The sequence below is a fragment of the Equus quagga genome, chromosome 14 (assembly GCF_021613505.1).
Source record: "Equus quagga isolate Etosha38 chromosome 14, UCLA_HA_Equagga_1.0, whole genome shotgun sequence".
Lineage (NCBI taxonomy): Eukaryota > Metazoa > Chordata > Mammalia > Perissodactyla > Equidae > Equus > Equus quagga.
The window spans coordinates 28820374-28844954 of NC_060280.1; the positions used below are offsets into that span (position 1 = coordinate 28820374).

A 24581-nucleotide genomic window follows, 5' to 3' on the forward strand; every position below is an offset into this window, starting at 1 on the left:
TCCTCCTCCACTTTGTATGTGGACGCCCACCACAGCATGGTGTGCTAAGCAGTGCCATGTCTGCACCCGGGATCTGAACCAGTAAACCCTGGGCTGCCGAGAAGCGGAACGTGCGAACTTAACCACTGCGCCACTGGGCCGGCCCCTATAATACCCATTTTAATGGGCACCTATTATGTGCCATGCATAGTGTTAGGTCCTGAATGATACAGAGATGGTTAAGCTAACTTGCTCTATTCTTGTGCTGCTTATGGCCTAGTGAAGAGGGAAAAAAGAGGTAAGGAATTAACTGTAATTCAATGAGTTAAATGTTATATGTTGTTTTTGTGAAGAACGGCTAATTCATAAATATCCTTTCTTCCATTAAGCAAAAATATGTGTATTTAGGGTTAATTATGGTAAGATTAGTTTTATGTGGGATATAGAAATGAATAAAACAGACACCCTACTTACAGAGTTTGTGAATTGATAAGGAAGACAAGCATACAAGAACGTGTACATTTCATTCATTTTTGTTTCTCCTATAGTAACTAGCACTTAACGAACATCTGTTAATGAACTTATTTCTTAACAAACTTGTTATTAATAAAAGCAACATTTATTAAATACTTAATATGTGAAAGGCACTGTGCTAAGCATTTCAATTTTAATTCTTTCAACTTTGCTTCCCTTTCAAGCTAGCTACTACACTTTGTTTTCCTTTCTTTAATTACTTAATAGTACATAATCACTACCTTCAAATTAGATCATGTCCTACATTTCTTGGAATAAATAGATGCTCAATAAATGTTCCTTTCCTTAATCTATAGCAGGGTTTCTCAGCTTTAGCACTACTGACATCTCGGGTCAGATAATTCTTTGTCATTGGGAGCTATCTTATGCATTTTGGATCCCTGGACTCTACTCACCAGATGCTAGTAGCACTCCTCCAATTTTGACAAGCCAAAATGTCTCCGGACATTACCAAATGTCCCACGGGATGGAAGGTAGGGGAGAACTGCCCCCTAGTTGAGAATCACTAATCTATAGTAATCTCTCTGTCAAAGGTCAGGACAACTTCCTAACTGCCAAAACCCAACTAACAACTTCCCAATCCAATGCCTTCTCTGCAGCTTCTGAGCACTGCTCCATTTTGAAGCTCTATTTCTTGGTATTCTACGTACCTCTCATTTGCCACTTATGGCTCCCCCGTACTCAGTTTCTTGCTTACTTTTCCCCCTTGCAAACCCTTAAAGTTGCGAAGATCTCCTCTGTTGAGTAAAGAACCCTCCACTTTTTACTTCTTTTTTTCAAATTAACATTTCCTTGAATTTATTCTATCTATGACACATTAAAAGGGAATGCCATTTCCCTCTTTGCAATATTTTGGACATACTGATACCAAAAACCGAGAGTGGTCACAGCTGCTCTGCACAGGCCAGAGACCTGAGGTTCCTGTGCAGCCAGAAGGGCAGGAGATATGAGAGTGAAAAAAAAGCAGGGCTGGAATTTGCCCACATTCTTTGGCTACAAGATAAGACCACTCTCAGCACTTTCTTCTTAGACATTTTTTAATCAAAGAATGTATGTACCTATTTTAAAAGTCAAATAGGATTACAAGACATAATAAAAAACAGTAGTTGCCTGCCTTCTTAGGGGTAATCACTTTTAACTTCCTAAAATGTTTCTTCTGGTATTTACCTTCATATTTCTAAGTAACACAGGTGTACTACTATTTTCTGATTTTTCCCTTTTCTAAATAATTTATGAACTTACTATTATGAAAAATGAAGGGTCCACTCCCTTATATCATTACTCTTGGACACAGATTTCCTTCTCACCCACCTTCTCAATTTATATTACAATTTGTTGTTAATTTCAGTGTTAATATTACATCAGAGCCAAGTGTAATGTATTACTTTCTTATACAATTTCTAGTTTTCCTTCTTTTAGTAACTGCCCTAATTTTCATTTACTTAGTTCTTTATATGCCTATTACTATTTCACTATTGAACTCTCTAAGAAAACTGAAAATTCCCTCTCCATTTGGTCAAACACAGGAGAAATGAGTCTCCACCCACTCCCTCCCCTAGAAATATCCCTAATAAGCCCTGCCCTGCTCCCATAGAGTGTTTGCTCTCTAAATACAACACAGACCCTAAACCTCCTTCTCTCTTTCTTCTGTATTATATCCCCTACTTCTTGGACTCCATGCCTTACTCTTTACATTCTTTGTGGTAGAGGACATCTTTGTGTGGTTTCCTAAGGAATAGTGCTGGAGAGTTAAACTTTTGAGACCCTGGATGCATGAAAATGTTTTTACTCTACCCTCACACTTAATTGATAGTTTAATTGGGAATGGAACTTGAAGTTGAAAATTCAGAATTCTAGCCATCGTAGTGGGTATAAAGTGGTATCTCATTGCGGAGCTGATTTGCATTTCCTTGATAACTAATGGCGTGGACATCTTTTCATGTGCATATTAGCTACTTGACCATCTTCTTCGGAGAAATATCTATTTAGATCCTCTGCCTACATTTTTAATTGAATTATTTGTCTCTCAATTATTAAGCTGTACGAATTCCTTATATATTCTAGATATAAGTCCTTTATCAGATATAAGACTTGCAAATATTTTCTCCCATTCTGTGGTCATCTTTTCACTTTCTTAAAAGTGTCCTTTGAGGCACAAACATTTTTGTTTTGTTTTGTTTTGTTTTGTTTTTTTGGAGGAAGATTAGCCCTCAGCTAACTACTGCCAGTCCTCCTCTTTTTGCTGAGGAAGCCTGGCTCTGAGCTAACATCCGTGCCCATCTTCCTCTAGTTTTATATGTGGGACGCCTACCACAGCATGGCTGCCAAGCAGTGCCATGTCTGCACCCGGGATCCGAACCAGCGAACCCCGGGCCGCCGAGAAGCGGAACGTGCAAACTTAACCGCTGCGCCACCGGGCCGGCCCCGAGGCACAAACATTTTTAACTTTAATTAAGTCTAACTTACCAATTCTTTTTGTTGCTTTTGGTGTCATATCTAAGAATCTCTTCTCAAATCCAAGATCATAAAGATTTATCTCTATGTTTTCTTCTAAGAGTTTTATAGTTTTAGCTCTTCCATTTAGCTATTTAATCCATTTTGAGTTAATTTTTGTATATAGGTTGAGGTAAGGGTCCAACTTCATTTCTTTTGCATGTAGCTAGCCAGTTGTCCCAGCATCATTTGTTGAAAAGATTCTTCTTTCCCCATTGAATGGTCTTGACTCCCTTGTTGAATATCAGTTGACCACAGACACATAGGTTTATTTCTAGACTATCAATTCTACTCCATTGATTTATATGTCTATCTTTATGCCAGGAACAAACTGACTTGATTACTATTGCTTTGTAAGAAGTTTTAAAACAGGGAAGTGTAAATCCTCCTACTTTTTTTTCAAGATTGTTTTGGCTATTCTGGATCCCTTGCAATTTCATAGGAATTTTAGAACCAGCTTATCAATTTCTACAAAGAAGTCAGCTGCAATACTGATAGGGATTGCAGTGAATCATAAACATGGGATTTGTTTCCATTTATTTAGATCTCCTTTAGTTTCTTTGAACAACATTTTGCAGCTTTCAGGGTTTATGTTTTGTACTTCTTTTGTTAAATTTATTCCTAAGTATTTTATTATTATCAACTCTATCGTAAATGGAATTATTTTCTTAATTTCATTTTTGGATTGTTCATTGTAAGTAAACAGACATATAAATGATTTTTGTATATTGATCTTGTATCCTGCAATCTTCCTGAATTTGTTTATTAATTCTTATAGTTTTTTAGTGGATTCTTTAGGATTTTCTACATACAGATCATGCAATCTGTGAACACAGTTTTACTTCTTATGCAATTTGGATTCCTTTTATTTATTTTTTTCCTGCCTAACTGAGCAGGTCACATAGGTAATAAGAGATAGACCCTGAATTTCAACTCATGTCTGTTTAAAAATCCATGCTCTTTTCATTATACCCTGCTAATGCTGCTGTTGGGGATAGAGCTTGGAGATAAGAATGGAAAGGTTTATTGGAAACCATTCTGTAAGTGAAGCCACAAATAAAAGGCTAAAGATTGGATTTTTATTTAAGAGACAATGGATAATGATTTTTTATTTAGTATACAATGAATAACCAAGGGAATGACTTGGTTATTCTAAGGAAGTACTGCTTTAGGAAGATAAATCTGTTAACAATGTATACAACGAATTGGAGGAAGAATTTAAAAGGAAGAAAGCTAGTTAAGAGCTCTTACCTGCCCAACAGCAGCTGTATGGTTCTGGTATCAGCTTTTGTATCGTGCTTCCCAAATGTATTCTCAGTTGGGGGGTGGAGGTAATCTTCAAGGTGGTCTTTAAATTGATTCCTAGAGAAGGCTTTGACTCTAAGGAGTGGAAAAATATTTTCTGAGTGGCTAACATATGGGGAAAATCTAAATCAGAATTAATTGAGTTAAAAGATAGTACATAAAGATAGTTCAACAAGGAAAATTTAACATACTTTAGACTTAACTACCTCAAAGATATATAAAACTTCACAATTTACAAAACCCTTTCCTACATTAGAATCTCATTTCATTTCTGTAATAGAGGGAGGAGAGAATATCCCCATTTTATATATAAGCTGGTTCAGAGAGAGCAAAGAACTTAGCCATTTACATATTTAGCAAGCGCCAGTGCTAGGTCTGGATTTTGAGTATCTTAATTCCTAGTTCAGGCTTCTTTTCCACCACATTAAGGATTATTTGTCAAACATTTATAAGATTACTTAGTCCATATCTTGACAAAAAACACATGCTAACAACTACTAAGAAATGAACTGTTGGGATTCATGTATATCCTGTAACTTACTGTGTTGATGCACTAAGAAAATCTTCCTTCATAGAAGGATGAACTTCGTCCAACAACATGCTAGTATCTGGGCTTGATTTCATTGCAGAAATCACCATAGCATTACGCAGTTTATTGCCTTGTTCTAACAGAGCTGAAAAGGGCAAAAGCAGAACATGAAAAATCTAAAATTCAACAGAAATACTTACAATATTTAGCACCTTTCCTATCATAGGACTTACCATAGTCTACTGTAATGGCTTATGTATCTGCCTTCCCCACTAGCTTGAGAATTCTTTGAGGACGTTAACTTTATAACAAATGCTTACTGAGCTTCTGTTATGTGGACTGTTTTAGATGCTGGCATTAGAGCAGGTAATTAAATCTCTATTCCAGAGAGACTGAACTCCTTGTGGAAGTCATTTTACGCACGCATTGACTCTTCCAAATGGTGTTTGTACATAATAAGGTTAGCAATGTCTATATATTATTTTTGTATCCAGGTACCTTATTGAATTCTCTTATTATCTGTGTAACAGTTTTAATGCCATTACTATCCAAGAAACACCAACAACCTTATCAGCTAAGCTTTTAGGAGCCATAGTGATAACCTATCCTAAATTTATACTTTTATGGATGAAGAAAAGAATGTCAAAAAATTTCCATGACTTGTCAGAGATCACAGGAGGTTAACACAAAAGTCTGGATGAAATCTTCAGACTTTCTGATAGGTAAAATTTACCCCATCCCTAAGTAACAACAACAATAGCAATTACAGCAGATAACATTTATTGAATCCTTACCACGTGGTGGGCACTTCTCTAAGTATATTATATATATGAACTCATTTAATCCTTCCAACAATCCTGAGATAGGTATTACTATTTCCTTCATTTTCCAGATGAAAAAAATTGAGGCACAGAGGATAAGTAACTTGCCCAAGTAATGCATTCAGCAGCTGTATAATCAGGATGACTCCACATCCTATGATTTTAACCACTATACTATATAGAACCCTACTTTAGCTCTTAGATCCCCCTTTAAAAGCTTAAGACCAGTGGTATTATTCCAAGGAACACTGGAAAGTATTATTTTCTTGAGGTTCCACGGTTGCTTAAGAGATGAGACTAGATACTAAGTGCGTCTCTTAGTCTAGAGTTTTATAGCTTCTAAAAATAAAGAAGACATGGTGGTCAGGCCAAGAAAAAAAAAAAACAAGCCAAATAGCTCCATAAACATCTAGCATTTGTTAGTATAAAGAGTATCAAATATAGCTTAAAAACTAAAAAAAAAATCACCACGACCAAGAAAACTGAAATATCATCTGTTCAGTGTATGATGTGAAAAATACAACTAAACTAAAAGAAAATAAAGATCATCTATTATGGTTGGCAGAATTCTAAGATAGCTCCTCCAAGATTCCCAGCCCCTAGTGTACACATACTTTCTCCCAGTGATTCAAATACTCATCTAAGTATTGATGTGAAAGGATTTTGCAGATGTAATTACAGTTCCAAATCAGTCAAGCTTAAGAAAGATTATCTTAGTGGGCCCAAGCTTTTTAAAAGGGGAGTTGGCAGGATTTGAAGTCAGAGATTTTGAAGCATGAGAAAGATTTAACGTTATCATTGCTGTCTTGAAGACGGAGGGGGCCATGTGACAAGAAATGCAGGCAGCCTCTAGGAGGTGAGAGTGCCCTGGCTGACAGCCAGCAAGGAAATGTGACTTCAGTCCTCCAACTGCAAGGAACTGAATCTGTCAACAAGAAAGAACTTGAAAGCGAATTTCTCCCCAGAGCTTCCAGATGAGAATTTAGTTTGGCTGACACCTTGATTTTAGCCTGTGATACCCTAAGCAGAAAACTTAACCATAACTTGCTGGACTTCCAATCGACAGAACTGTGAACTAGTAAACAGATGTTGTAGTTTAAGCCATTAAGTTTGTGGGAATTTGTTATGCAGCAATAGAAAACAAATATACCCACTCATGGCACTAGCCAGGAATACTGATTGTTAACATTTTGATATATTCCTTATAACTTTTTATCTATGCATACATACACTGGTATTTTACAGAATTTTTTTCTTTTGCAAAAATGGTATATTATGTATACGGTTTTGTAACTGCTTTTTCATTTAACAATATGCATTAACTTTTTTCTACGTAAATAATGGCAGCACAATATTCTATTCAGAATTCATTGTACGTATTTTTGTTTTTATTAAAAAAAAAAAAATCTCTTTAGGATTTAGCCAGAAAATGGCTGTCTTTTTTATTCAGTAAGAAAGGGTGAGGAAAACATGGTCTACTAGTATTGAAAATTTGGTTAAAGAAACTTGCTATGTGACAGGAAACCCTTGTCCTTTTAGTTTCTAGTTGGCACTGGTTTTACTCAACATAGTTTAAAATTCCTTAATGAGGGAGGCACACTCAATAAATGCTTTATGAATAGTGACAAGCAGTGTCAATAATAAACTTCCTTTCATTTCAGGGCCATGTAGAAAAACAATTATTCTACTGATACCCAAAATGCTTCTAGGGAGAGAACAGCCTTGGTACTTGATGATCTAACCATATCTAGCTATTTTCAATTCCTTAAACACAATACTTCCTTTGTGCTCTCAAAGTTCCAGGTATTTAATTCCATAACAGAATTTATCATGCAGTGTTATAATTGTCTATCTCACCCAATCAACTTCAAGACTAGGGACTGGCTCTTGCCGGTCTTTGTATCCTCGGTGCCTGGGCATATGGCCTGGTATATACATCAGGTGTTTGAGAAAATGTTTTAACAAATATTTCCACTGTGGCATATATCACACATAATTGTACTGTATCTGCTTTAGAGTCTGTTTCCATTTCTTAGGGTCAGGGGCTGTATCTTATTTATCATTGTAACCCCAATACTCAAAACAATGACTAGCACAAAAGAGCCACTCGAAAGATACTTGCTAAATTGAAATGAGCTTAAAATTTTCATCCCTGTTAAATAAAAATTACTTTGGGAATGGTAGTATTTTAAGAGTGATTTAATCAATTATTTACATCTGAATGGGAATAGGTACTAAAGATAGTTTCCAAAAGCAGGTTTTAAAAAGGAAATAAACATTGAGAGGAACAAGTAGGACAAATCTGAGCACAGGTGGTCCATTCATTGGTCTCTAAGTGGTTTCGTTGTTAGAAGAGCCATTCTTAGAAAAGGTTTTCTAAACTCTAATGCATGGCAACAAAACCATTTATTTCCCCTTCTCAAGAGGAAGCTGGTACGTACAGTATAAGGCATCTTTCTGTACCTCAACTCAATAATAATTTCCTGAACACAAAGGAAAGGCACTTAGGTGAGTTCAGGACAAATGTTTCCCTTGTTTATTTTCTAGCGGAGGGCACAGCCTCTGCTAAACACAAGGAGGTATACAGCTTCTGGTTTTTGTTCTGACTCCTTGCTATCTATTCTAAACCCCAACTCTTTTGTTTATTTTTTTGAGGAAGGTTAGCCCTGAGCTAGCATCTGCCACCAATCCTCCTCTTTTCGCTGAGGAAGGCTGGCCTTGAGCTAACATCCGTGCCCATCTTCCTCTACTTTATATGTGGGATGCCTACCACAGCATGGCTTGCCAAGCAGTGCCATGTCCGCACCTGGGTGAACCCCAGGCTGCTGAAGCGGAATGTGCGCACTTAACCGCTGCGCCACCAGGCTGGCCCCCAAAACCCCAACTCTTACAAGCAGGATGTGTAGTTAGTGTTTCATAAATACTAGCTGGTTCACTAATTCACTTCTGTACCCCCTTTCCTGATATGATGTCAGTACAATGAAGACCAAGAAGATAATTAAGTTTATTATTTGTTATATCCCTCCCATGTCCTCAGCTCTAGAACTATTTACTAAAGTAGCCCACTTAATCCTAGTCTTCCAAAATCTTGTGGTTGGAAGGGAACTTTAAAGATCCTATCTATCTACTTGATGATTTCATCCAATCTGTAAGTCTCATCAGAAGGTTATCCAATTGTGCTTGACCATTCACTGCTTCTGGAAGCTATATTTTCCCATGTTTGCACAGGTCACACTATTAACTCAGACTGAGTCACAATCTGTCTTGTTTTATCTTTAAATCCACTGATCCCAGTAATTCTTATAGAAGAGGGGGCGTATGGGTTGTACCTGGCATATTTTGTTTGGCTTGAACAGTTGGCCAGCATAGTCTTGATTTAAAAATAAAAGCAGGCCTAGGTAAACAATGAATCTATGCAGGATGAAGCAGAGGACTTTGCCTTAGACGCTAAGACAATAACGAACTGGAGCTGAGGAGCAGCTGCCCTCTTTGATAGAGCAGGAGCTCCCTAACTCTGAGCCTGTGTCTTCATTTTAAAACAGGGATAACAGTCCCTACCTCACTTGGTTTTTGTAAGATTATGTGTATAAGGCACTTGACATAGCACTTAGCATATAATGAATACTCAATACATGGCAGCTGTTTTCTCGAGGCTAAATATCTCTTAGTGGTCCCTTCACCAGCCTAGTTACTCTCCTCAGAAGGAACTCATCTTCTTTAGATCTTTACTCTAATGTTACCCCCTTAACGAGGTCTTCCTTTGCCAACCTATGTAAAGCTAACATCCTCTCCTCTCACGTTCCTTGCTTCATTTTTTCCCATTGCCATTATTACCATCTAACACTACATATTTACTTATCTAGTTTATTACTGGTCTTTCCATCTAGAATATAAAATCCATAAGGAAGGAGTTTCTGTCTTTTTAAAAAAGTTTAAACCGCTGTATCCCTGACACCTAGAAGAGTGCCAGACATCTGATAGGTGCTAAATAAATAATTGCTTAATGAGGGAACAAATCTCCTTGTTAAAGTCTGGTGCCCAGGTCTACACAAAATATTCCAAGTGCTGAGTATAGAGGGACAATTTTCTTTCTTGTAAATGTAGCCTAGGGATGCATTAAAGATTAAAATTAATAGATTATAATCAGAGTATATTTTTAAAAATAGGGGATTATAGACATCTCAGTCAAAAAAACATGAACAGATGTCTTTCTTCATTAATAATAATCCTCACCAATTACATACCCAAATAGTTATTTAGAAGACTTTTCTACTAATACTGCAGATAGTCTACTCTGGAAATTTTACTTGTGAGGGTGGATACAAATTCCTGTCATGTTCTTGATCTCACAGAGATGCATGGCTAACCATTACCGTGTAATGTGAGGCACACCTCTATCACTTTTATAATACCACTCCCTAACATGAGGTGATCCAATCCAGCACCTATTTGCTTTTTTATTTCAGTCTAAGTCCTTACAGAGGTTAACTGACTCCTTTTTACTTTTGGTTGGCTGCGAGTCATATTTAATTTCCAGGCTTAAGATCAGAAGTTGCTGTGCACTGAATGTTCCCACTGAGACCAGAAGTTTTCAGAATGTGAAATGGATTTGGTAGTAGCCTCTGCACAGTGGTACAAGTAAATGCTGCTGCTGAGACAAAAACCTTCCCTGCCTTGAATTATTTGGGAAAAAATAAGGACTAATATTTTTCTATGACAAAGGCTTTCTCCCCATATCCAGGTCCATTTTAAATGTTTCCTTCCTTAAACCTACAATTATAAGCACCTAGTAATTATTTGGAGGTAACGCGGTGGTTTAATAGAGCTGCTTTTAACTGGTGAGAGTTTCTGGACGCCAGTAGGATTACTCACTTTTATTTGGCTATTTAGTTCAAACAGAAATCTTGGTTCTCTTTGTAGGCTGGCTAACGAGCAGAGTAATCCCAATAAATATAACTTAGTCTCAGTTCACAAATAAATACAAACCTGAAAGAAGATCCTTGGTAGGGGGGTTGTTTGAAGAAAGAATGCATGAGTCACTCCGACTCTTGGCAACTGTCCTAATTTGAGGCTGGAATTCAGAACTGTTGAGAAGGGACATCTGCTTCTGTGGGGCTTTGCCTTTCACAGTCATAGACTCTAAACTCTGTCCTGATTTAACATGATGTAGTCCAAAGAAAGAGTCCTTTATTGTATCAGAGTTCTCTGCAAAGTACAAGTGGTCCTTTCCCCTGTTTTAAAATAAAGGAGAACTTCAGCAGTATGTTATCCATTATGGTAAAATTCCATTTTGTCAGAGACAGAAAGTGAATCAGTGGTTTATAGCAGTGCAGCCTTAGACTTTGTAAATCTGTTTTCCATCTCTCAAATGAAATAAATAATAGATGCTTTACCTACTGTTGTACAGTTGTAGCTAAAGTGAGACAATGAAAGAGCTCAGTGCTGAGCCTGACACAAAGCAAATGCTTCATAATTATTTAAAATCAAAATCTATTTCTGTTTCAAGACATACTGCCTTTTTCCTCTTTTCCCTCATGGACATCTATCATGGCATCTGTCTATGATTTAGTCATACTTTTCTGTACGTTGGCCTTCCCACTAGATTGTGAGCAGTCTTTAAAACCAGGAATTGTGTCTTATTAATTTCTGTGCCCAGCACCTGGTACTAAATAAGGATCACAGTGAGTACTTATCACTTATTTGCTGAATGAATGACTACCTTTAGTCTTTTATCAACCACAGATGAAAGACAGAAATTACGAATACAGAGGGAGTTAGCTGACAGACTGACTGGTATTACGTGTAGTAATTACCTTGGAGTAGTTGATCTGCTACTGTTGGCTGCTAATTCTTTTCCATCAATTTTGGTGGTAGGTAGCCTATGAGGCCTTGAAGGAATCAGAAACTGGGTATTGCTGGGTTCAGTACATTCTTTGAATCCCTGCTCAGATGAAAGCACATTTTCTGTCATGTCAGTGGTAGGAAGAGGATTGTAGCTGTCATAAGTTTCTGACAGAGGCTCCAGGGCAAGTGAGACCTGAAATAGACATGTACTATATCAGAAATTTTCTTTAGCACTGATTAATTTTAAGGCTCCCTGCTTAATATAAATTAATGGCCCCTATTCCTTACAGGATCAAGTTCAAATTCCTGCCTACCTCATAAGACTCATCTCTCACTGTGCTTCCCTCCTCCATCTCTCTCTCCTACATAAATCAATTACTTAGGGTTCTGCAAATGTACTTTATATTTCATTCCCTTAATGCTTTTGTATATGCGATTTCTTCCAGTATTACTTCCTCTGTGAAAACTTTTTGTGTCCAGGTAAAGATGTCATGTCCACTCCTGTCTTCATGCTTCTACTTACTATCTATCTATCAATTTAACTTCCATTTATTGAACACTTTACTACAGACCAGAAGCTGTGCTAAGTTCCCCACACAGAAGTTCATGTAATGATTTAACTCTGTCAGAAGAGTATATTACCCTAATTTGAAGATTAAAAAAAAAAAGCAGAGGCTTATAGGAGGTATTTTTAACTTTTAGTTTATCATCCAGATTAGATTATGAATTCCTTCAAGGCATGGACTGTCTTACCCATTTTTCTGTAGACTAATTAGCATAGAACATACTTAGTGTACAAGTCTAGTATGCCTAATAATGCCTAATGGTCTGGTGAATGAAAGAATGACACGGCACCTTCTGCATTCTAATTGCTAGTTATTTGAGAAAAGTAAGGCCCTAGAGTTCTATGCTGGGGATGAGGCAGGGTGAAGATGAGGAATGCTAAGATGAAGGTAATCACTTGAAGTTTCGTTTATCATCTCATTCATGTGAGTTCAGGTTCTCTATTAAAAGGCTCTCCAGTCCTCTGAAAAGCATAATGGAGGAATAAAAAATAAAACAAGAGCCTAAAGCAAAACTTCAGAGAAGAAATCGAAGAATATACTCGAAAAAAGAACAATGGTGTTGAAAGTTCAGTTACAATGACAGAGAAAGCAGAAGGAATTGTTTAAGCAGCCAAAGCGAGTCAAAGAATGATGAATGGCCTAACACAAAAATGAAAGACTGCAGTTAGATGTTTTAAGATGTCTCTGGGAAGGTCAATGGAATAATTTGTGAAGAGAAACTGCCAAGGCATAGACTCAATAAAACACAGTTGGGTCTTGATGAAGAGAATTTTGTTCTTGAATCAGGTAACATAAAGTCTTTTAAATCCATTCATCGTCAAGATTTTCTACAAAGACAAACAACAGGAATGCAGTGGGATAAATACCTTGTGCAGTGATCACTGCAATAGCATCACATAAAATCCTGGCTGCGCAAATGTAAATGTCAGAAAGTGTTCCCTTGCCATTTATCACTTGCCAGAAAGACTGCCACCGTATTCTGGAAACAAAAGAGACACAAAGAACAAAGGCTATGTCCCTGGCCTTAACAGTGACCTGCTGGCTGGCCACTGAATTTTGCTTTATCCCTAAGCAGATCCGAACCAGTCACAAAATAACTCATAGGCCTACACTACCAGCAGCCCTTGAAGAAAGAAAAAGTCCAGGTCCCTGCCACACCCATCTTACAATCAAAACACAGGTGCTGGCCTAACTCCTCTATTCATTTAACAAATATTCGTTGATACTAGCTAGGTGTCAGGCTCTGTGCTTCCAGCCTGATGCAAAGAGATGAGTAAAACATGGAACCTGACCCAGAGGATCACAGTATCTTATAGGAGAACTTTAAAAGAAGTAATTTTAATATAAAATGCTGAGTTCTGAGATAAGGATGTGTACTAGGTGTTATGGGAATACTAAAGAGGAGTCTGAACTTGGGGAACAGGTGAGGAAGAAGTGCCAGGGATGGTTTCTAGGAGTGAAATATACACATCTGAGATTAGAATCTTAAATATGAATGAAGAAAGATAAGTCTGAGGGAGGTTAAGCTAACATTCCAGGCAGAAGGAAGAGCATGAATCAAACTTTGGAGGTATAAAATAGAACACTGTTCCAGCAATTCCTACCAGTCCAAGGGATTTCCACTCCTAACTCCTCTGCTTCCATAGAATGTACCAAATATACACCTGCATTCACCTCCCAGATTGTCATTCCTATCCACCTCTATCACGCTCCTCCCCAATCATGGTTCACTCTTGTGCTCACTTCTCTGCCGACCCCTTCACTGAACCCTGTAGAACTCCTATTTTACACAAATTACCTTACTACGTTAACTGAACATCTTTCTTAAAATGTCCCCATTTCCCCAAGTCTTCTCCAATGGAAACGACTTCTTTCACTAGCCAGGAAAAAGGAAGTTGACTTACTTCTTTCTGGTGCCATCTCCAGACCATCATTCTATGCCCTAAATACATCACATCTCTTCTGAAGCCCGTGCCATCCCACAAATACCATGAATATACCATATAATTCTCAAATTCATAATAGAACAACCTTACAACCTTATCAGGACTCTTATCAGTCTTCTCTCAATGACTCAAGGATCTCCTTAGCACTAAGCTGCCCAAAATGATCTACTATATCTATAATATCTATCAGTATCAGAGAGAGCATATTAGTATGTCTATTTTTCAGACTTATGCCGGTCAACACAGAATTTAAAAAATTTTTAAATTATTTAACAATGTTTTAAAAAATCAGATTTTATGTAAAATTTTGGATTTCTGGCTTCTCTTGAAAAATCAGAAGATCCAGCAATGCTGGGTCCTATGCCAATGTGGCAAAAATTAGCTGGAGTAGACTAGAGGCTTTAGTCAGGGCATGTGTTCTAGTTTGCAAAGTCCCCAGCCATGTCCCAACATGAAGCAAGTGACAAATACTATTTATCATTACACTTGATCTGCTACTTTTTCAAATTTTTATTTTCTTACAGTAAAATGGACATTTTTGTATGTGTACATGTCTATGAATTTTAACCTACGTATAGATGCAAGTAACCACCACCATAATCAAGATATAAAACACTTCCATCACCCCAAAAACTCACTGGTGCTTTCCCTTTGTAATCACATCCTCTCCTCACCGCTAACCCCTAGCAACAGCTATTCTCTATCATTATAGTTTTGGCTTTTCAAGAATGTCATATAGACGGAATCAGAGAGTATGTAATCTTTTGAGACAGGCTTCTTGCACTCAGCATAATGCCTCTAAGATTCATCCATGTGATGCATCTATCAATAGTTCATGCCTTTTTTTTAAAGATTGGCACCTGGGCTAACAACTGCTGTCAATCTTTTTTTTTTTTTTTTTCCGGCTTTATTTCCCCCAACCCCCCCGTACACAGTTGTACATCTTAGTTGTAGGTCCTTCTAGTAGTGGGATGTGGGACACCACCTCAACATGGCCTGATGAGTGGTGCCATGTCCGCGCCCAGGATCCGAACCCTGGGCCGCTGCAGCGGAGCGCACGAACTTAACCACTCAGCCACGGAGCCGGCCCCAGTTCATGCCTTTTTATTGGCTTAGTAGTACCCTATTGTTACTATGGCTTGCCACACTGACTAATTTTCAAGTATTGAAATAGCCCTGCATTACTGGGATAAATCCCACCTGGTCATGGTGTTATTACTCTTTTTATATATTGGTGGACCCAACTTGCTAATATTTTGCTGAGGATTTTTAGGTCTATGTCTTGTACTGTCCTTCTCTAGTTTTGGTAACAAGGTGGTCCAGGCCTCATAAAATAAATTGAGAAGTATTTTCTCCTCTTCTATTTTCTGGAAAAGATGATCTAAAACTGATGCTATTTCTTTTTTAAATGTTTGGAAGAATTCACCTGTGAAATGATCTTGGCCTGGACATTTTTGTTTTTGGAAGGTTTTAACATTTTACACAGATAAAAATAACTCCCTGAGGGGCCGGCCCAGTGGTGCAGGGGTTAAGTTCGCACATTTCACTTCTCAGTGGCCCAGGGTTCGCTGATTCAGATCCTGGATGGCGGACACAGCACTGCTTGGCAAAAGCCATGCTGTGGTAGGCGTCCCATGTATAAAGTAGAGGAAGATGGGCGTGGATGTTAGCTCAGGGCCAGTCTTCCTCAGCAAAAAGAGGAAGATTGGCAGTAGTTAGCTCAGAGCTAATCTTCCTCAAAAACAAAACAAAACAAAACAAAACAAAACAACTCCCTGATAGCTGTATTTATTTAAAGTACCGATGAAATTTTGATGTGAGTGAAAAGCTTTTGGACAAGATGCTCATGACAAACAAATCATCAAGGAAATGGTATTTCTTTGAACTGAGAAAAGGCTTGAAAAGTTTACTAAAGACTAATGACAATGGATGATGCTCCTGCAACAGGCTTTGTTGACAATGGACTTGTTTCAAAAGTTAAATCCAAAGTGGCAACATTTTGCTAAGACACAGAACCATAAGCCTATTCAGTCTTGTTTACTTTGTCTAAAAAGCTGGAAGTCAAACAACACATGTATATAATTAACATATGATTTTAATAAACTCCTGTAGTCAATGTTTTGATTGATGAACTGGATAAGCAGTACGGCAGCCTGTTATTACTACACGAATATTAGGTGGCTTAGTGCTGAGTGTGGTGTTAAATAAACGTTTTCAGCTTGAGTTAAAAGAAGTCTCTCAGTTTATGTTTTCCAAGGAGAAATCCCAGCCTCAGATCACCAGCAGACACTGACCAAATATAGGGCCATTTTAAGTGACATGACAGGCTACATAAACAATTCAATTACTTATCTGTAAGTGCATTCACAAGGAACCACACGATATGTGATTCAATTTATTCGTTCCTTCATGATTGTTTCTTTGGGAAATTTATTTGGCAAAGAACGACCTGTCCTACTTTTCTCTATTTTTCTATGCTGAAATAGGATTTCCAGAAATAAAAGTGATGGCATGAAATACATTATTAAAATTGTAGAGCTAACGACCAATATTCCAAAAAGATTTTTTGATTTCAAACTTTATGGGAACCAACACAGTTCAATCTACCTTTCTCAATTTATACTGAAAGTGTAACACGTGGAGGTTAATGCAGTGCACTACAATACTTAGGATTAAATATGTTTGAAAATCTTAAATTTTACAAATATTTTAGGAGTAATACCATAACTGTCAAAAACTATTGTGCCAAGATTCTACCTCTGGAAATACTCATGTTTGTGAATGGTTATCTTCTCTTATGAAACTGAGTAAAAACTAAATCTTACTCTTAATTAAATGGTTTCAAAATGAATGCTGTAATGCCCATCAAATATAAAATATCTGGTACTGACAACTTGGTACAGAATAAAATTACCAAGTTTCCAGCCAAATCAAAGGAATGGATTTTAAAAGAAATGAATATACAATTAAGCATTCTTGTTTTCGAATTTCAATGTAAAAATAATCATATATATGTATATATTATGTTATATGCTTATATAATAGATAAGTTTGGTATTTTTAAAAAGTCTATTATATTTTTGGCAGTTGATTTTTCTTACAGCCAGCCTGCTTGACTCATTCGTTATTTTTAACATCTGATCTATACCAGTAATGGAATACAAAAAAGTTTCCTCTCTCAGCTTGCTTCTAATGATCTTTACTGTCAATTTACTCTGAGCACCCTCCAGCCACCTTGGCCCTTATTATCATTTAAAACTGTTCAAACTCCATAATCTCAGTTTCCCTTTAGTAACTGTGTATCTGTCTTCTTTGAGGTCTGACTAAACCTAGACCTGATCTTCTCCCTCACAGCAACACCCTAAAGCCACGTCTATTCCTTCATCTTCCAGTCTTCCAGCTCCCCATTGGCTTTACTGACCACCGGTCAGGAAGGATTCCATACATAGTCAATTCAGTGCTGTTCCTGGGGACAGCAAAGCAGTGGTATGACAAGAGCTCCATCACTCACTGCATGTTATCTTTTTTTAAAGTTACTGTATTTTAAAATTACTATTATACACTCACGCACTTTAAAGAGTCAAATAGTTCTACAAGTTTGTTACAAAAGACAGGTCCTTCACATAGACCATATTTCTCTTTCCCTAGAGGCAACCACTTTCAATTCTTGTATCTGATTCCTGTGTATTTTACCTCTACAGTTCCAAATAATGTGCTTCTATCTGTGTCTATACCTTGATCCCCCCACTTCCCCGTTTTTAGGCATTATCTTTAGATTTTCTAATATGGAAGATAAAAATTTAGCTCCATCTCACATCCTTCTACCTCCCTATCCTCCCAACTTGCCAAAGTAGTTATACTGTAAACACTGATTATTGATCAAATTAAAATTGCTGTGTGAACATATATTCTATTTAAAGCTGAACCATGAGATATATACTGATTACTTTTTCTTTTCTGTACAATTTTTACCCAAAATGGCGATAGCCTTATTTCCTTCGGTTTTTTTTTGTTTTTATTAATAATTCAATTCTAAATTCTTTGCTAGTTGTCCAAATCTCCTTTTAAGATTTTCAGACGTAACAGGTATTTTACAACACTTTTTTTGTTCCTTTAAAACTCTCTCCCAGAGCTTTAGGACATATTCCAAGTTGGACTAGCTGCCATATGCTCCTGGTATAGAGCTGCCATCCTGGGATCTCTCTTCGCCTTAAATCAAGGGATTCCCTTCATCTCTCTTCTATGATGGATCTCTTGTTTCCAATATCCCATCTCATCTTCTTTCTTAATTTATTTTCTCATTTTGGTGGAAAGTCCTTCAGCTGCTTTGTCAGAAAGCTTGTGAGAGAGGTACAAAGTTCTGATACCTGTACATACAAAAGCATCTTTATTCTAGCCTTATACTAGACAGACAGTTTTCTTGAGATAGGATTCTAGGCCATTTTCATTCAGTATTCTGAAGGCATTATTGAATCATCTTCTGGCTCCTAATGTTTCTATTGGGAAGCCTGAAACCACACTACTTCCTAATTCTTTGAATGTGACGGTTTCCCCTTTTCTCTGGAAGCTTATAGGATTTTGTCTTTGTTTTCAATGTTCTGAAATGTCACAATGCTACACCCTGGTGTAAGTCAGCTTTCATCCATTGTGTTACACTCAATGAGTCCTTTCCTTTATAAAAAAATTTTAATATTACAAAATATTTTTGAAGGTTTTTATTATGAAAAATTTAAAACACATAAATAAAATTAGAAAAAAATGGTATAATGAACCCAGGTACTCATTATCTAGCTTCAACAATTATCAACTCATGACTAATCACATTTCATTTATACCTTGTCCAACTTCCACTTTGCCACTGGATTATTGTGATGCAAGTCCCAGACATCATACTCTTTCTTCTGAAAATACATTAGTAATAATGTGGGGACTCATTTTTTCCCCAAAACATCAACATAATACCATTAGCACATCTAAAGAATTCATAATAATTTTTTATTATCAAAAATTGAGTCAACATTCCAATTTTGCTGATTGTTTCTAATTTTTTATAATTATTTATATGAATCAGGATCCAAATGAGTTCCTCAGGAAGCTTTTTCATTTTGGAAACTGATATATTTAATACTGGAAGTATGTGAATTGCCTGCCAGAGACCAACACTCTTTAAAGAAAACAAAATCAAGTCCACAGCATATAAAATTCATAATGTCCAGTATGCAATAAAAAATTACTAGAAGCAGGAAGTGCCCCATAACCTAGAGAATGATGAAATCAATAGAAACAGATCCAAAATGACAGAGACAGCAAAATTAGTATACAGGATCTTAAAATAACTACTATACAGATGCTCCTAGTGCTCAAGGATGTAAAAGAAAACATGAATGTAAAGACAGAAATAAAATGTACATTTAAAAAATGAAATGTAACTTTTAGAGATGAAAAATACGATATCTGAAATGAAAATGTGACTGATAGGATTAAGAGCAGATTAGACATTGCACAAGAATAGTGAATTTGAATATACAGCAATAGGAACTATGTAAAATGTGTGACTCGTGGAAAAATATCAAGGATCCAATTCACATGTAATGGAGATTCATGAAGTCACATGCTGGCTCTTTGATAAGATTAATAAAATTGTTAAACTTTAATCTAGTCTGATCCAGAAAAAAAAGAGAGAAGACATAAATTCCCAATATCAGGAATGAAAAAGACGAGACCATCACGAATGAGAGTGAAGGAATATTGTAAATAAGTTTGTGCCAATAAATGCAACAATTTAGATGAAATGGACAAATTATTTGAAAACCAAACTAGATTTTTGAAAACCAAAGAAGATTTTATTGCAGTCTTGCACAAATTGTGTACCTTGACTCACCTGGAAATGACTTTAGGTGGTATTTAGACCCAACATTAAATGGCACTGAATCACCCAGTGAGGAAGTCAGTTCCCTTTCAATTATTGCATCAAGGGGAAAGTCTCCATGCGGGGCTAGTAAGTCTGCAACACCTCTCTAATATTTGTTGATTCTTTTTTTTTTAACAAAGGTGTTGCTGCACATTCAGGGTCTCAGCAGGTAACAGCGTCTAGGTAGAATTTAATAATGTCATGTAAAAAAGGTGGAAAAACCCAAATGTCCACCAACTGGCAAATGGATTAAAAATTGTGGACTATCCATAGACTGGAACACAATTCTGAAAAGGGAACTACTAATACACAACGTGGATGAATCTCTAATACTGGCTGCTTTCACTTATTCTATTACTATTTCTTAACCTGGGTGAGGAGCCAATAGGTGTTCACTGTATAGTTATTTTTAAATCTTAATACATATAAGATATTCTTTTCCATAATAAAAACCAAGAAAAAGTTAAATGAAATAAAATGAACAGTGCCTAATATGGTAGGTAGGCATACAGTAAATTTTTAAAAATTAATTAATTTATTTGTTTTCCCTCTTCTCCCCAAACTCCCCAGTACATAGTTGTATATTCTAGTTGTAGATGCTTCTGGCTCTGCTATGTGGGATGCTGCCTCAGCATGGCTTGCTGAGCAGTGCTAGGTCTGTGCCCAGGATTTGAACCACTGAAACCCTGGGCCGCTGAAGTAGAACACACAAACTTAACCACTTGGCCATGGGGCTGGCCCCAGTAAATACTGATAAAAAAAGTTATCAGCATGAACTCCTTCACTTTTGTCCATCTCAAAATGTTTGTCTTTCTTTCTGGTTATAATTCTTCCATTCCATAGGTAACTCTATTAGTTGTGTTCACAACAGAAACTCATTCCCATCTAATTCTCTTCATTACCTCACTTGCTCAATTATCCTTTTTTTGAGGAAGATTAGTCCTGAGCTAACATCTGCTGCCAATCCTCCTCTTTTTGCTGAGGAAGACTGGCCCTGAGCTAACATCCATGCCCATCTTCCTCTACTTTAAATGTGGGACGCCTGCCACAGCATGGCTTGCGAAGCGGTGCCATGTCCACACCCGGGATCCGAACCGGTGAACCCTGAGCAGCCAAAGTGGAATGTGCAAACTTAACCACTGCGCGACCGGGCTGGCCCCGCTCAATTATCCTCTTTTATTTTCAGTCTCTTTTTTCACTTGCTTTTCTCTTTGGTCTACAAAACAAACCCACTCTAAAAAGGGGGTCACTAAATTTATTCTGTTGTGGCAGACAGTAAACATTTTAGGCTTTATTGCATATTCTTCTTTTTAAAACAACCCTTTTAAAATGCAAAAACCGTTTTTAGTTAAAAGGTCAGATGTGGTCCACTGGGCAGTTTTACCAAGCTTTCTTCTAGTATCAACAAACTTCTCAATTCTGCTACCCAGTATCAATACTATCCTCTCAAATAAAGTAAATTTGGCACATCCCTGTCACGTACCTAAGCACCATATTAAGGTTTCCTTATTTTTTCATCTCATTTAATCCTCGCAACAATGCTATGACACGAAAGTTTTAGTACCTTCGTTTTACAAAATAGGATATTGAAGCTCAGAGAGTATAATGAACACCAGAATTGTTTTTGTAACCAATTTCTCCATGTCCAAGTCTAGGGCTATTTCCGTTAGATCACACTACCTCTCCCTCTCTTCACTGCCATTTACCTGGGAAACAGAAATCTCTAATTGTGATTTCTACTTCTTTACTGTAATTAGTACTTATTTTCTTATTGCATAGTCTTTCAAAATCTGACTTCCACCTTCAATGCTCTATGAAAACAACTTTCCAACAAACCCAATGACACAAATAAAAAACATACAAGTATTATTGTATCAACTGACATTTAAATATGGGGAAAAAAATGATACAGCCACTTTAGAAAACAATCTGGCAGTTCCTCAAAGTTAAACAGTTACCATATGATCACTATTCTACTCCTAGGCATATCTCCAAGAGAACTGAAAACATATGTTCACCAAAAACTTGTACACAAATGGTTATAGCAGCATTATTCACAATAGTCAAAAAGTAGAACAATCCAAATGTTCATCAACTGAGGAATGGATAAACAACATGTAGTATATCCATACAATGGAATAATAGTCAGCCATAATGAGGAACGAAGTACTGATTCATGCTACAACATGGATGAAAGAAGCTAGTCACAAAAGGCCACATAGTATATTATTTCATTTATATGAAATGTCCAGAAAGTAGATTAGTGGTTGCCAAGGGCTGGACAAGGCTGAAAAGGGGAACGACTGCTAATGAATATAGTGTTTGTTTTTGGGGTGATAAAATGCTCTGAAACTAGATAGTAGTGGCGGTTGTACAAGCTTGGGAATATACTAAAAACCACTGAATTGTATACTTTAAGAGGGTAAATTTTATGGCATGTGAATTATATCTCAATTTTAAAAATAAAAAAATTTACCTAGAATCCTTTACTCCAATTGTTTTCAATTTTCTTTGTCTTTTTATCATATGCATATGTGTGGATATAATTTTAATTCTCTTTTGTCGTCAATCCAAAATCATTTTGCCATGCTGCTACACAATCATAACTACGTAATTTTATATTTTATGGAAGCAAAATATTTCACTAATAGACTACAATTTTAGTATCGTTGAATAAATTATTTTTACTTTTTCAATATTAAAAGTGTATTTCCATAACTAGACCTAAGCATAGAGCTTCCCTCTCTTTTTATGGTATTTCCTTAACATAAGTTCCTAAAAACAGAATTACTGAGGTAAACGATATGTGACAATTTTTATGGCTCTTGAAATAAAATGCCAAACTGTCTTGCAGGTCTGATGCAAATTTATACCATCATTAGAAAAGTATGAGCAAACTAGACTCCACCATAAGGTAACCAAGATACGGTGTTCCTATTTTTTAATTTAATATACTGCAAATAGAAATATGATAAATACAATAAAGAAAACGTTAAGTTCTTTCACTTAGTTGGATCTATTTCCGGACTCTATACTGTTCCACTGACATAATTACGTGCTTGTGGTTTTATAATAGGTTCTTACATCTGGTAATATGTTCTTTCCTCATCTTTTTCAAACAATTTTCTGATACACGTGTTTAAATTTCTACACATAGTTTAGAATACACTTGACAAGGCATCAAACTTGTGAAACTTCTCAGGGATCTGAATAGTCAGCATTGTTTAGGAAGCACTCCCAAAGAGCCTCCCTCAGAAAGGGACCCGTCTATGTTCTTTCCCACCATCCTGTACATATCTATAGCATAATTCATATAACCCTGTGTTCTACTTGTTACTCTTTTATATTTCCTCCTATATGACTTTGGAAAACTAAACAAAAAGACCATCTCACATCTCCGTATCTTAAATTAATGGTATATAACAGTGTATCAAAAAAATGCAGGCTGAATGAATGAATGAATACATCAAAGACACCACTTGCATGAGTCAAAACAGCAATTACTGCTTGGCACTATATTAGGAGCTGTGGGAAAAACAAAGAAAGTAGGAAACATTGTCCTGCTTCCTAGGGAATCTAGAAACTAAAAGGGGGGCTGGCCCAGTGGCACAGCAGTTAAGTTTGCACATTCTGCTTCTCGGTGGCCCAGGGTCCGCTGGTTCGGATCCCGGGTGTGGACATGGCACCACTTGGCAAAAGCCATGCTGTGGTAGGCGTTCCACACATAAAGTAGAGGAAGATGGGCATGGATGTTAGCTCAGGGCCAGTCTTCCTTAGCAAAAAGAGGAGGATTGGCAGTAGTTAGCTGAGGGTTAATCTTCCCAAAAAAAAACTAGAAGGAAGGGAAATTAAAGGCAGACTATTAATACATAACTTTAGAGACTATGTAGGATTATAACTGAACAATGATTATGTAATTAATGTTGTTATGAATTTAATAAAGAGTACAGAGAAGAATGAGTACAGTAGGAGCTGCGAAGGACTCTTGGAACTTGAGATGGGCAGGAAAGTACTAAGAGGATTTGGGATAAGTGGAAAACAGAGGTATGTTATAGTCTTTGGGTAAAAACACGAACAAAGGCATGAGGGGGAATTAGGTATACGGGAGTCAAGTGCCTATCCATTCTGCAAACAGACAACTACTTTTGCCCAAAAAGTTTATTTTACGCAGCAAAGAATTAAAATAATTTTACCTGGAGTTCTCCAAGTTTCTTAGATGTTGGTGAAACAATGGTAAAAAATCCATTGATGTGACGGGTTGGAGAAAGCTGGGCTAGTCCACTGATCTGAACTCTACCAATTGGAAGATGATCAAGTTTGGTGATTACTTCCAGCACCAGCACAGCCATATCTAATCAAAAACAATTACAACATAAACAGATATTTTTCATTTACTTTATTTATTTAGGAAATGGGGATGGGACATATGTTAGAAAACTTTATTACTGAAAAAAATTACTTTAGGGGCTGGTATGGTGGTTAAGTTCATGTGCTCTGCTTCAGTGGCCTGGGGTTCATGGTTTCAGGTCCCGGGTGTGGGCCTACATATCGCTGTCAGGCCATGCTGTGGCGGCAGCACATACACAAAAAATAGAGGACGATTGGCACAGATGTTAGCTCAGGGACAATCTTCCTCAAGCAAAAAGAGGAAGA

General features: G+C 36.9%; 1 protein-coding gene across 5 annotated transcripts in view; it reads right to left on the minus strand.

The window, feature by feature from the left end:
* C2CD3 (C2 domain containing 3 centriole elongation regulator) overlaps window positions 1–24581 on the minus strand; it is a 134780-nt gene that overhangs the window by 104234 nt on the left and 5965 nt on the right. For 3 of the 5 annotated variants that reach the window (XM_046685205.1, XM_046685206.1, XM_046685209.1), the window contains exons 3-7: window positions 24122–24279; window positions 11475–11698; window positions 10648–10892; window positions 4853–4985; window positions 4258–4386 (exon numbers count right to left, since the gene is read on the minus strand). In XM_046685205.1, the coding sequence (XP_046541161.1) occupies window positions 4258–4386; window positions 4853–4985; window positions 10648–10892; window positions 11475–11698; window positions 24122–24279 (889 nt within the window). Of the gene's footprint in view, window positions 1–4257; window positions 4387–4852; window positions 4986–10647; window positions 10893–11474; window positions 11699–19898; window positions 20108–24121; window positions 24280–24581 lie in introns of those variants that run through there. The other 2 variants (XM_046685208.1, XM_046685207.1) reach the window with 2 other exon arrangements.